The sequence below is a fragment of the Coregonus lavaretus genome (assembly GCF_964263955.1).
Source record: "Coregonus lavaretus genome assembly, chromosome: 22".
NCBI classification, from domain to species: Eukaryota; Metazoa; Chordata; class Actinopteri; order Salmoniformes; family Salmonidae; genus Coregonus; species Coregonus lavaretus.
Genome location: NC_140009.1, coordinates 11899414 through 11913850, shown reverse-complemented (window position 1 = coordinate 11913850; position 14437 = coordinate 11899414). Strand labels below are relative to the sequence as shown.

The 14437-nt window shown below is 43.0% G+C and overlaps 1 protein-coding gene and 1 long non-coding RNA gene across 6 annotated transcripts in view; one reads left to right on the top strand and one right to left on the bottom strand.

Moving 5' to 3' along the window:
• Positions 1-3660, bottom strand: part of LOC311149511 (sterile alpha motif domain-containing protein 10-like) — a gene marked incomplete at both ends in the record, with an annotated part of 86884 nt that extends 83224 nt beyond the window's left edge. The window contains one exon of the mRNA XM_084186696.1: positions 3375-3660. Within this exon, the coding sequence (XP_084042822.1) occupies positions 3375-3660 (286 nt within the window). The remainder of the gene's footprint in view (positions 1-3374) is intronic.
• A 5891-nt stretch (positions 3661-9551) lies between these two features.
• Positions 9552-14005, top strand: LOC311149671. Of its 5 annotated transcripts, none has more exons than XR_014615036.1 (6): positions 9552-9985; positions 10194-10300; positions 10464-10513; positions 10965-11207; positions 11963-12058; positions 12957-13500. It is a non-coding gene; the product is annotated as an uncharacterized lncRNA (long non-coding RNA). The 5 variants fall into 5 exon arrangements; XR_014615037.1 differs by having other exon boundaries at positions 10191-10291; XR_014615038.1 differs by having other exon boundaries at positions 10191-10300.
• Positions 14006-14437: the final 432 nt, after the last annotated feature.

The following is a 14437-nucleotide window of genomic DNA, read 5'->3' as shown; positions in this document are numbered from 1 at the left end:
GGCATGGGAAACATATGTTTACATTGCCAAAGCAAGTGAAATAGATAATAAACAAAAGTGAAATAAATAATAAAAAATGTACAGTAAACATTACACTCACAACAGTTCCAAAAGAATAAAGACATTTCAAATGTCATATTATGTCTATATACAGTGTTGTAACGATGTGCAAACAGTTCAAGTAAAAAAGGGAAAATAAATCAACATAAATATGGGTTGTATTTACAACGATGTTTGTTTTTCAATGGTTGCCCTTTTCTTGTGGCAACAGGTCACAAATCTTGCTGCTCTGATTGCACACTGTGGTATTTCACCCTATAGATATGGGAGTTTATCAAAATTGGATATTTTTTTCGAATTCTTTGTGGGTCTGTGTAATCTGAGGGAAATATGTGTCTCTAATATGGTCATACATTTGGCAGGAGGTTAGGAAGTGCAGCTCAGTTTCCACCTCATTTTGTGGGCAGTGTTCACATAGCCTGTCTTCTCTTGAGAGCCAGGTCTGCCTACTGTGGCCACTCTCAATAGCAAGGCTATGCTCACTGAGTCTGTACATAGTCAAAGCTTTCCTTCATTTTGGGTCAGTCACAGTGGTCAGGAATTCTGCCACTGTGTACTCTCTGTTTAGGGACAAATAGCATTCTAGTTTGCTCAGTTTTTTTGTTAATTTGTTCCAATGTGTCAAGTAATTATATTTTTGTTTTCTCATGATTTGGTTGGGTCTAAATGTGTTGCTGTCCAGGGGCTCTGTGGGGTCTGTTTGTGGGGTCTCTCTCTCTCTCTCTCTCTCTCTCTCTCTCTCTCTCTCTCTCTCTCTCTCTCTCTCTCTCTCTCTCTCTCTCTCTCTCTCTCTCTCTCTCTCTCTCTCTCTCTCTCTCTCTCTCTCTCTCTCTCTCTCTCATGGGAGTTGGTGGTGTGAGGGTGCTGTGGGTGGGGAGAAGGTTTGCTGTCCCTTTTTGTTGCTTATTTCTGTCTTATTTCTATATATTTTTTTATCTTGCATGATTGTAGGTTAAGTTATTTATTTTAGTGGTATAGCCTATATAATCGGGTGAGTTAGTCGCTTGGGTGGCATTTGTTTGGTGGGAGTGGGGATGGCGTCTCACGTTTAGAAGCTGTCCCTGTCTCTCCGCCATGGGTTCAGATGTATGCCTGAGCTGAATGTGACGGTGGAGGATGTTCTACTCACTGTGGGAGAACAGGTTCGCCATGAAAATCTTTCAACTGCTTCGACAATGAATAAAGCAGTGGTTGTGCTTCTGAAAGATTAGAGCCTTGTCAACCGGCTGGTTGAGACAGGTGTTACTCTAAATGATGTATTTTTGCAAATTATGCCGCAGTTCTCTCCGGCTACGAGGATTACTATATCCAATGTACCACTATTCTTCCTGATGGCGATCTGATGCGATAGCGGTAACATGTTGAAACATGTTACCACTTGTAGAAGGCAGGTTTTCTGGATTCCATGGAGCTGCTCAATGAGGACGGAGGAATGGCGGAAGAGATTGACAAGCTGTCAGATATCCCCATCAATGAAGATGTAGCGTCTCAGGGTGTCCCAGTCAGGTTCATTGGTACACATTACAGCAGGTTGACAATTTTTTTGCAGGATTCATTTGGTAAGAAATTGGCATACATTATTTTTTTCCTGATGTAGAGAAATGTATCAGGACAGTCAGTCATATTAAGATATCAGTGGGTTTGGATAAAGTCAGTCAGAGGGGGCGTTTGCATCTGAATGGCCATGTTGCAGGAGTAAGGAAAGGAAAGGTCCAGCAAAAATAAAGAAAGTGGTAGAAAATAAAAGTTTACAAAAAATAATGGGTATGATCATGATGTACGACAGATTACACACTAAATAGGAACTGGGAGGAAGCTCATCCACATTCAGGGGTGGTTTTAACCAATATGTTGAAACAGTATGGGTGGAGGGACAGAAATCAGGGAGGGAGGAGCTATACATGGTTGAAAGTAGTGGAGGGGAGGAGCTATACATGGTTGAAGGTAGTGGAGGGGAGGAGCTATACATGGGTGAAGGTAGTGGAGGGGAGGATTAGTGCAGCAAGGCTGGATAGGATCTATGTCAATAAGGGGATCTGTAACAAGGTTCTTGTCTCCTGGATCTGGCCTTGTGGTTTTTCAGACCATCATATGGTAACAGTTGAGTATAGCTTCTCAGTTGTACCTCGTCCGAGGTCTTACTGGCACTTTAGTGCTATATTATTGCATGATGCCTCATTTTGTGAGGGGTTTGGTGTCTTTTGGGAGAGTTGGAAAGGGAAGAAAGCTGTGTTTGAGAACCTAAGATAATGGTGGGAGGTGGGGAAAACACAAGTAAGGGTGTTTTGCCAGCAGTACTCTGCCCATGGGACAGCTAGGATAAGGTATACTATTCAGAGGTTGGAGTAGGATATTAGAGGCATTGAGGATAGCCTTACTGGGCAGCAGGATTTAGGGTCAGAGAGGGAGTTGAGGGCTAAGCAGATGCAGCGGGGGTCTTTTCTACAGGATCAGGTAAAGGGTGTGCTTATTAGAGCACAGATGACTACCCTGACAGAAACGGATGCTCTGAGTGCGTTCCATCTGCGGCGTCCTTCAGGGTCTCTGACTTCGGATCCAGCAGAGATGAGGAGGATGACTATGGACTTCTACGCAGACCACTACGGTGACAGCAACACTGATCCACAGTGTGCTCAGGAGATTCTACAGACGTTGCCTAAGCTCGGGCCTGAGCAGAGTGCTGGGCTGGAGGGTGATCTTTCTTTTCAGGAACTAACAGCGGCTGTGCAGCAGCTCTCCCCAGGCCGTGCCCTTGGGGTCAATGGACTGACAGCTGAGTTATATAAAGGTTTCTGGGGTGTATTGGGGAGGGACCTCTTAGAGGTCTTTCGGGAGTCCTTTGAGAGCTCTGTACTACCAGTCAGCTGCCAGCGGGAAGTGCTGTCACTACTGCCGAAGAAGGGGGACCTAGCTCTATTGAAGAACTGGAGGCCAGTATCGTTGCTCTGCTTGGATTACAAAATACTGTCCAAGTGTTTGGCAAATCGTCTGAAAGGTTGTTTGGACACAATAGTTCACAGGGACCAGGCATACTGTGTGCCTGGGCGGACAATAATGGACAACTTGTTTCTTTTGAGAGATGTGATAGATGGATGTATGATCAGGACCTGGGGCTCATTTCGATAGATCAAGACAAATATTTTGATAGAGTGTGTCATGCCTATCTGTTTGGCCTGGGATGTGGGTTTAGATCATGGGTCAAGTTATTATATTGTGGGGCTTCTGTTATGGTAAAAGTCTGGGGTGGGCTGAACTGGCCAGTCCCAGTTAGGAGAGGGATTAGGCAGGGGTGTCCACTCTCGGGTCAGCTCTACTGTTTAGCCATAGAACCACTGCTGTGTAGGCTGAGGGAGAGGCTGCAGGGGTGGTCAGTTCCAGGGGCAGTAGGTGGGAGGCTGCAGGGGTGGTCAGTTCCAGGGGCAGTAGGTGGGAGGCTGCAGGGGTGGTCAGTTCCAGGGGCAGTAGGTGGGAGGCTGCAGGGGTGTTCACCTCCAGGGGCAGTAGGTGGGAGGCTGCAGGGGTGGTCAGTTCCAGGGGCAGTAGGTGGGAGGCTGCAGGGGTGGTCAGTTCCAGGGGCAGTAGGTGGGGAGTCGGTTTCATTGTCAGCTTATGCTGATGATGTAACAGTGTTTGTTAAAGGGGAGGGAGAGGTAGAAGAGGTTAGCAGGGCTTTAGTGTTGTTTAAGGGGGCGGCATCAGCTAAGGTGAACTGGGAGAAGAGTGAGGGTCTGATTATGGGGGGATGGGTCAGAGCAGGATCTTCTAGTCTTCCTGGGGGGCTGTTCTGAGGAGAGCAGGGGACCTTGGGTGTGATAGGCACTTGTTCCTGTTGGATATGGAGCAGGTCGATATGTCAGCCATTACTCCGTTCTACCGCGCTGTGCTTTGGGCGTAGAAAAATACTAACTGTTCACAGAGACGTTTCACAGCCAGGAGCATGGATAATGGCTGAGCCACTGTTTCACAATTCAATCATCCAGACCAGATTGCTGAACTCTGCCATTTTGCAGGCCAGGCTTGTGAGAGTGTGTTCACTAACTTGGGTGACCTGCAAGAAGAGTCAGGATGGAAATCTGGCAGCGACATGGCAGAAGCTTCCTCCATAAAGTCAACCAGGCTGCTGCAGCATGTGGAGCTGCACTATCGGGCTCATTCAGAGAGCTGCTGGGGAATAGGCAGAGACTGGGCCGTCAAACTAGGTGCTGTATGCAGTGGCTGTGAAGGTGGCTCAGAAGGACCAGGTGCGTGGGCTGAGGGCAACGGGGTGACCGGGGGGTTTGGGAACGGGCTCTTCTCTGAGAGGATGTTGGCGCTCCCTGTATAAGCTTCCCATAGAGAAGTGTATTTCTGATCTCCATGGAGGATTATTCATGGGGCCATCGCTACGAACAGATATGTGTCGCACCTTGATCCATCAGTGGGGAGGGGGTGTATTTTCTGCGGGGAGGAGGAGACAGTGCAGCATTTGTCTTTTTCTTGTGCCAGGTTGGTAGGGGTGTTTTCTGTCCTAGGGAGGTGGTGCACAGGCCTAGGGTTGGGGTTGACTATGAACATATATGTTGGAGGGCCTCAGTATACTGTAGCCAATAGGAATAGAGATTGCCTGGTAAACTACCTGGTGGGGCAGGCAAAAATGTCCATATGTAAGACGAGCAAACATGAGATGAGGGAGGCGGGATGTAGGGACCCATAGCTGTGTTGCTGGGTTTGGTGCGGGCTCTGCTAAATTTATATATGGGGGGCTGGTGAACCATCTGGGGGACTTTGTAGGTGTGTGGGGCATCAGGGGGGTTCTATGTGCTGTGGCTTGGTTTTAACTTTATAGTTGGTTTTAACTTTATAAATACAATTTGTTTAGATGATGTAAGTATTTGGGCCAAATAAAGTTTATATATATATATATATATATATATATATATATATATATATATATATATATATATATATATATATATAAAGTATTCTCTCTCTCTCTCTCTCTCTCTCTCTCTCTCTAGTCTGGAATCAGATACTGCCCCAGCTGTTCTCCCTGTCCCCCCCCTCTCTCTCTTCATCCCTCTCTCTCTGTCATTCTAGTCTGGAACCAGATACTGCCCCAGTATTCTCCCTGTCTGCGTCTCTCTCTCTCTCTCTCTCTCTCTCTCTCTCTCTCTCTCTCTCTGGACCAGATACTGCCCCAGTATTCTCTCTGTCCCCGTCCCTCGCTCTTTCTTTCGCTCCCTCTTGCTCTCTCTCTCTCTCTCTCTCTCTGGACCAGATACTGCCCCAGTATTCTCTCTGTCCCCGTCCCTCGCTCTTTCTTTCTTTCTCTCTCTCTCTCTCTCTCTCTCTCTCTCTCTCTCTCTAGTCTGGAATCAGATACTGCCCCAGCTGTTCTCCCTGTCCCCCCCCTCTCTCTCTTCATCCCTCTCTCTCTGTCATTCTAGTCTGGAACCAGATACTGCCCCAGTATTCTCTCTGTCCCCGTCCCTCGCTCTTTCTTTCGCTCCCTCTTGCTCTCTCTCTCTCTCTCTCTCTCTCTCTCTCTCTCTCTCTCTCTCTCTCTCTCTCTCTCTCTCTCTCTCTCTCTCTCTCTCTCTCTGGACCAGATACTGCCCCAGTATTCTCTCTGTCCCCGTCCCTCGCTCTTTCTTTCGCTCCCTCTTGCTCTCTCTCTCTCTCTCTCTGGACCAGATACTGCCCCAGTATTCTCTCTGTCCCCGTCCCTCGCTCTTTCTTTCTCTCTCTCTCTCTCTCTCTCTCTCTCTCTCTCTCTCTCCTCTCTCTCTCTCTCTCTCTCCTCTCTCTCTCTCTCTCTCTCTCTCTCTCTCTCTCTCCTCTCTCTCTCTCTCTCTCTCTCTCTCTCTCTCTCTCTCTCTCTAGTCTGGAATCAGATACTGCCCCAGCTGTTCTCTCCCCCCACCCTCTCTCCCTCTGGACCAGATACTGCCCCAGCCGTTCTCCCTTCCCCATCCCTCTCTCTGTCTTCTACCTGCCTCTATTCCCCACTCACTTCCCCCCATCTGGCTTTCTTTCCATCCCTCTGTCTCTCCCTCCCTCCCTCCAGTCATTCATTGCCATTATCCACCAGCTCATGCCCAGCAAATACAGCTTTAGGGTGAGAATGCTGTGCCGGGTTAGCAAATTTGATGGCGTGATGGTGTGTGTGTGTATATATGTATATGTATATGTACAGTATGTGTGTGTGTTCAGGATGTGTGTGTGTGCGTGTGTGTTTTTGTGTGTGTGTATGTAAGAGGATGAGCCAGATGGACTGGATAACCAGGATAAACACAGATGAGACCCCCTGCTGAGAGAGTGGAAAGGAGGGATGGAAAGGTTACAGATGCTGTAAATAAATACACAGGCACGCAGACACACACACGAACACAAACATACACACACAAATGGCTGTGTCTGTGTCATAGGGCTGATGCCAGAGAGATGGAGAGGGAATCTGTGACAGAATTTGGTCACTAACACTAAAGACATTAAACACATACCCATCCATACATATACAGACAGGAGACAGCAATACACACACACACAAACTCAGTCACTCACACACACACACGCACACACATGCACACACGCACACACACACACACACACACACACGCACACACACACAGTCACACGCACACGCACGCACACACACACAGTCACACACACACGCACACTCACACACACACGCACACGCACACACACAGTCACACGTACACGCACACGCACGCACACACACACAGTCACACGCACACGAACTCACACACACACACACGCACGCACACACACACACACACACACGCTCACACACGCACACGCACGCACACACACACACACTGTCACACGCACACACACACACACACACCCTTGCAGTCTCCTGTATTACCCTCTAAAGCCACCAAATGGCCAGCCTCGTGCTGGCAACGTCAACCAAAGGGAGAAAACAACAAAGAAAGTGTTTGTCTTAGCAAAGCTAACACTAGTTCTCTGCTCTTCTACACACACACACACACACACACACACACATAACCGCCCCTACACACACACACACACACACACACACACACACACACACACACGCACACACACACACACACCCCTGTTCTGTGGATGACAGGATTAGTGTGCATTACATGGGTGAGAGGGCAGATGACTGTGTGATATGATCTGCCCTGTGGAGAGTGTATTAAAGACATGAGAAGCCCTGAGGAGAGGCTCACGCCTTTAGCTACATTCTGGACGCCTAACAATATACAGGCTCACACAGACACTACTGTAGCAGTCTATGGGCTCTATTTTAACAAACCTAACTCAATGGTAAATCTAAGTGCAAGCTGTAGCGCTATAGGTTCAGAGGTGTGTCAGAAATATTTTCACTACCACAATTTCGGCATACTTGCTGGCGTTGCACGAAAGGGCTGGGTTTTGATGAATAAACAAGTTGTGGGTGTGTGGAGGCTAAGCCCCTCATTGGCCAATCAAAACGTGCTCCATGACGAAATATGTGGTTGCTTTAGGTTGTGTATTTACGGTCTTTTATGTGTTGCCTTGGAGTCAACTTCAATTCCAATGTTAGTCCGTTATAGTTTGTTAAATTGCTTACAGAAACGAAATAACAAAATGTAGACCTATCCCATCTTTGCTAAATAGGTTAACTTGAACCCATTTGCAGTCCACAGTGTTCAAAGTAATTGCATGGCTTCAATAGCATTCACACTGATATAGGGGCTAGGGCTTTAAATTGCATTATGGCTGAGCATGGACATGCCAAACATTGTCAATAAGCAAGATTAAAATCATTATTGATAAGGCCTAAAAAGAGAAAGAATAATTCTAATCAAATTCTAAAAAAGAAATTAAAAAAACTTGTTTTAAATAGGCTATGTCACACTTACAGGCACCATCATTTCTCCCTGTGGGCATTTAAAATTAAAACAATGCAGACTATGGAGGGCTTTACGTGCATGGCTAAAATAATGTGGGCCTGCCTACAATATAATGCATAGATGAAAAGGGAACGTCAGCTCACTGTTTTACTCCTCTCAAACTTGATATTTTAATAAAGCTTTGGTGATTAAGATTTATTTCCAAGTGGTCTCAGGAGCCAAACCCTTTATCGACAGTCTTGACTACTTCGCGATCACATTGGGCACACAAAAAAATGCCTTCATTGAGAGGAGGGGAGGCTATGCTTGGTTTTTTATCAAATAAAACGAAATAGGAAGAAATTTTTGGAAGTATACGATGTATACAGACACCAAAAGCACATTGGGCTGCCATTGTTCCATGTGCATATGCGCAGTGTGCGTCACGGCTGGATAGGCTGCATTTCCGCTGTAAAAATTCATGCCATAACCAACTGCGTTACCGCTAAAACCAGCTTTTGGTTTCAGCGCTGCCTGAAATTAGCACTTTGGATCATGCTTTTAAGGACACACCTCAAATATTTCCACCCCGCCCATCTGAGTAGCAAGCGAAGTGATATAAGACAGGTAAATTTCGGAACCTGGCGTTAGGGCTGGAAAATGTCAGTGTGCCAGTTTTTACATGATGCAATTGCAATTAACGTGTTTGACACTAGCACCGCCTTAACGCCAGCCGAAAATAGGGCCCTATGTATGGAAGGATGTTTGAATAGATAAACCAGGCCCCCAGTGTCCGGTCTGGAGCGTGAAGTCATGAGCTTTGCTGGTCGGCTACTGTGTAGAAACCTAGTGGTAAATTACGATACTTTTTTTTACGGACGTTTTGGCCTCTAAAATGTGTTAATTACGACCAAGTTCGATCTCCAGGGTGAATTATTTTAAAGTTCGCTACAAATCGAGATATTTAATGAAATAGTGATCCACGTGCTGACACAGACTAATCACGGCCCGACAGGCTACGAGGAGACTCGCGCCCTCATGCATGCTCTTTGTGAGTGCACCTAAAGAGTTGGTGTGTCATATGAGAGCACGCCTGTCAAGTGGAGATAGAGGGGCTGACCAATGTCTATGGGGTTTCCGGTATTGACGCCGACGTCATGTAGCAGCGTTGGGTTGACTCGCTCAGGCAGGATGAAAACAATTACATCGACCATGATCTTTTGCTAGTTACGGCCACTTTCACCATGATCCTTGCCGTTTGTTTTTGTGCCATTCTGCCCCATTCAGCTTCAAAATCAAATACTTCCAGCTTCATGCGCCATCGGGAGTTTCCATAGGAAAATGCTATAACTATCTACAGGTTTTAATGTATATGAGATAAACACACACTTTCAGTTAGGGGCTAACAATACGTGGGTTGGTTAATATAATGGCTATCTACTGAATGGCTACTGACTTTAGATCTAATCTACCAGCTCTGGTCAGAGAACTGTAAAAGATTCAAGTGTACAGTTGTACAACCAGGGTCAGTTGTAATAACTGTCCAATTCATCTCCTGTTTTGACTGAATTGAAATGGAATTGACCACAACCCTGGACACAACCTCTCCAGGACTGTGTCTATCAGTCCACCCACACTGTATTCCCAAACAGTTGTACTAGCTCATAAGTAATAAGGTCATAACAGTCAAATGTCGTTATGCAGTTGACCAAACTATAAAGTGTTGAGCTCTGTTGAGATTTATGCCACTTTAATTGAAGAGGGCTCAATATTTTATAGGTAATTTGTGTGGAACGCTCAAAAAGTTTAGGTAGTGTCATGACGTTATCGACGTCATGACGTTCTGGTGGGTGGGTCATCTCTCCCTCAGGAAAGCTGAGTCAGCCATCTTGAATTTGCCGAGATGCGGGGATGTTTGGGCCGCCCGTGTGGATGTGGAACACAGTTTAATTTGTTTTAATTTGTTTGCAATGCGCACTTTTATGCTGCCCGCTTGAAACCACCACCACCTCCGTTTTTATCATTAGTCTTATTGCCCTCGTTTTCTTAAGCGCCATCTTATCATCACCTCTGATTTGGTAAGTAACTCTGTTTTTTTTGTTGTTTTTTTTCAATTGAATTTCGATAGTCTTAAATGTGGAACTGGGAATACATTTGTATAATGTGCACAGTGAATATTTGTTGTAAATAGTGTAAAAATCCAAGTAATTGTAACTTTAGAAGTTGTTAAATATGTGATAAATACGTTACGTTACTTCATCTTACAACGTGTAACGTTATCAGCAGGTTTCCTGGATGAACTACATTTCCCATAATGCATGTTTGCCCGGGACATTGACGGTGGAGGAAGGTCCATGAGTTTTCGCTGTTCGCCGGTAATGCAAGTGCGTACTGTGATTATACTTATTTCAATAAGTGTCTGCCTTACACAGTAAATATTTTACGTTATCGAGCTGTGTGTACGTGTGTGCTAGCGTGAAACGAACAATGCTAAACAACATAATGTGAGTGTGTTATCATGATGCTAACCAGGCCTGTGTTTGTATTTCTTCCTAGGCTCAAGTGTGTGGTTGTGAGATCATCTCGAAATCCTTTTAACAGTTCAGGTAGGATGTATTATGAAATAGTGTTACTAATGTAATACATTGCTAAAACCAAGTATAGAGTGTATTTGTTATAATTCATTGGTATTAGATTTAAAAGGTGATCGAATAGCTCCTGATTTGTAATGTCATTAATGCATTTCTTTTGAAGCAATGTTTTTAAAAAATGTACAAGTGAATAGGTTGGTTTACTTTTAAGTTTAAATTTCCCACGTATCTCGTTAAAGTTTTGACCAATGAGCTAACTTGTTAAGTTGTGGCCAATGGGAGAGTGGACTGGTTGCCGGGAAAGAAAAGGGAGGGAAAAGTTGAAAGAAGGGAGAGGAGAGACGTTAGTGGGGTTGGTGAAGGAAAAACGACCAAAGGAAACGATAAAGAGAACAAAACCATACCTACAGAGTTTTTTAAAGGGAAATCCTGATTTTATTTCTATAAGAGAGTGTTTATTATTTAGTTAAGAAAGACCAAGTGGAGACTGAAGCTGCCGTCGCATTGTGGAGACATTCGACATCCTAGAGGTTAGCCTAGCATCGTGCAAGACTTGGAGAGAATTGCTTGTGACGATCAGTTCGGGTTTCCAACGGATGTCTGTTGCTGCTACCGAGTACTGGCTGCATTGATAGCTGTGTTCGCGGTGGATCTTGTGAGGACACCTGCACGGAACTACTATATTTTGCTGAGGCATTATCTACAAGTAGTGAGTAACTACAAATGTGGGGTGGACTTCGGGACTTTATGTATGTCGTCATTTTTTTTATGAGCTCCAACGCGCGCCCAGGGTTTAAGCAAGCTTGCAAATAATTTGGACATGGGGTTGTGGAAAAGTCATTGGGGTTTATAATTTGTATTTCTTTTGATGTGATACATTGAACATTTGATTAATATAGATCTTGAACCTTATGTCTGTTGTATTGGTGGAGTCATTTACTGTTTCAGTTTCATTTAATGCATGGGAAAGCATATCCTTATAACAATAACCAAGTCTATAATCATTCTATCTGAAGTTAATACCCTATTTGTCATTCACCCTAGCAAGTTTACAATAGGGATTCTTATTGGAGATGTCCTTCTCACCTAATATCCCATGCTGTTCAGATATTCTAAATAAGGTAATATCGTGAGAGTCAAATTCGAGCCTGGTGAGAGGGTTACACTAATAATTGGTTTTATTTTATGTGTTTCCACAGTCATTCTTTTGCTATTTCTCTAAATGTTTTTATCTCAACTGTGGGGTCAACAGTTGATCACTTGAACCCTTTATTAATACTTTGTTAAATACAAAGAACAACAACAGAAATAGCAGATCTATAAGCACACAACTTTGATGCTTTGCTTGTTAATAACTAACTTGCTTATCTTTTAACATTTTCATTTTTACTATAATTAGTGTACAATGAATGTTTTTGATATTTGTGTAATTATTATTGTAATGGATATTTTTTGTCCATGTAGGAACAACGTGATGTAAATATGAGACGGGCCCTCGTCCTTCGTGCACTTCCTGTGTACCTGCGTGAAGATGCCTCCAAGTTTTTCAGGACCTGTAATGTAAGTGTACTGGCCTCACTATCAATCCCTTTGCTTAGCTATTCAGTCAGCTTAAACATGACATCACTCAAAGAACTCTAGGAGAACCAGAGGGGCATTCCAGAAAGCAGGTTATGTGAAAACCATCAGTATAGCCAATTGTATTTTTTCCAACAACGTAATTTCAAAGTCCGTGTTTCTAGTTTGTCACCGCATTGAGTATGAGATAAAATGTTTTTATATTTCATTTTCAGCCGATTTAAATAAAATAAAACATTGAACAACATTCAACCACTTCCTTAAAGGCTAATATAAAATAAAGTGATAATTTCAAAATGAAAAGACGACTGCATCTGAAACTCTGTCAGTGATTTATATAACAGCCGCAGCCAGAAAATGTCTGCTTCCTGTTTTCTCCCGTTGCCATGGTGAATAACCGTATCGGAGCTCCATTGATGATGGCTTTTTACTAGTCGTCAGGCACAAGCTCAACTCCGAGTTAACGTACTCTGAGTCAACTTACCTAACTCAGATCAGCTGTTCTGTAACTGAAAACTCAGTTTCACTTCACAGGGTAAGTCAACTCTGAGTTCAGGGTTAGGCTCAGTTTGTTGAACCTCCTTTCTGGAATAGCCCCCAGGACCTGTTTATGAAGTTTCCTTGAGTTGTTATTCTGCAAACTGACATGTAGAAATTACATAAATGAAAAGGTAAGTATAAAGAATTCCACTAAACAAAAAGTATGCTTACAGGTAGGTGTGAAACTAACATAAAATAATAAGCATGTGTAAAGAAAATAGTTTAAACATGTAGCTTAGCTGCAGTCTAAGTGCAAAGTGACCGTAATGTCTAGACATCATTAGCATGATTTGTATCCTTGAAGGGCTGAACTCATTTTTGTATTATTTGTGTTTTATAGTCAGCAGATGGTCCAGACCTCACTGACACTCCGGTGGCTCTCCTGACAGTTGTCACTGATGATACTACTGATGCGGCCCTCTTCAGCCCTGAGAGCATCTGTATTGTCGTGGAAGATGAAATACTTGTGAGTGGTCCCACAAACCTGGCTGACTCATTTATCCTGCTCTTTGGGTATGTCTATGCACTAGACCTACAGTACCCAAAGAATCTCGAGCTTACATTCACATTTATCCAAAAAGTTGTGATGTGTCTTGAGGACAACAAACCACTGAAAGGGCGTCTACTGACACTGAAGAATGATTTGTTCAATGAGTGAATCACTCAGAATGGACTATTTGTTGAGCTGAGTATTGAGGATGTTTTTTGTTTTTTTCCCCTCTTTACAAATGTAATAATTTGCCTCTTCTACCTCATGTTTAATATGTTACACTGTTTGCCTCTACTACCTCAGATTTAATACATTGATTGTTAATAGATAAATATCACAACATTGACGTATTGCCAAGCCCAAGTTTTTGCACTGTAGTTGTGGGAAACGACTGTTGAATACATGCACTATACATGTTTAATGTTGTGTGACCTAATGCTTACCTTGATGTTGCCAGTTGAAGTACGGCACAGTAGAAACCAGTACTTTTATTTGAATGTTTTATTTAAAAAAAGTTAGTTGCAGCCTTCAAGGTACAGTAAGTGCCAAAACGTTTTAAATGGCTCCACATTCTAATAGTTGTTATTGCTGTTGAGGATGGATTATAATTAGAATCTTATTGAATTTTAACATGAAGCCTTTGTGAGTTTTTATCATAATGTTTACTGAATAATGTGATATGGAGACCGAAAATACTGAATCTACCCTCTGTAGCAATGACCACTATCAGAATATGGAACTATTAACACTTAATGTACTTTAAAACACATTTTGTTTTTATGGAGTCATTTCCTTTTTTGTTTTAATTTATGACAAGCACTTTGTTTTGACTGAGCTCCTTTTGATTCGTGCCTTTTTAAAAGCACATTGTGTTGAATAAAAAAAAAGTTAAATTGTCACTGTGGTGTCACTTTCATGTTTTCTAACATTATTCGCTGATTATAATTGTGTAATGGACCGACATCAGTATTTCAGTTTAGAATTAATTTTGATTGCATGTCCCACATTATGAGTTGAAGAATATTGAAAATTTTGAGTGTATTTCACACATTATATGAGTTGAAGAATATTTAATATTTTGAGTGTATTTCCCACATTTATGAGTTGAAAAATATTGAAAATTTTGAGTGTATTTCCCACATTATATGAGTTGAAAAATATTGAAAATTTTGAGTGTATTTCCCACATTATATGAGTTGAAAAATATTGAAAATTTTAAGTAAATTAATCCATAATTATAAGTTGAGGAATATCAATATTTATAATATAACATTGAGATAATTTAAGGCAACTGTAAATATAAATTTTATTTTATGTAAACTTAAAACATT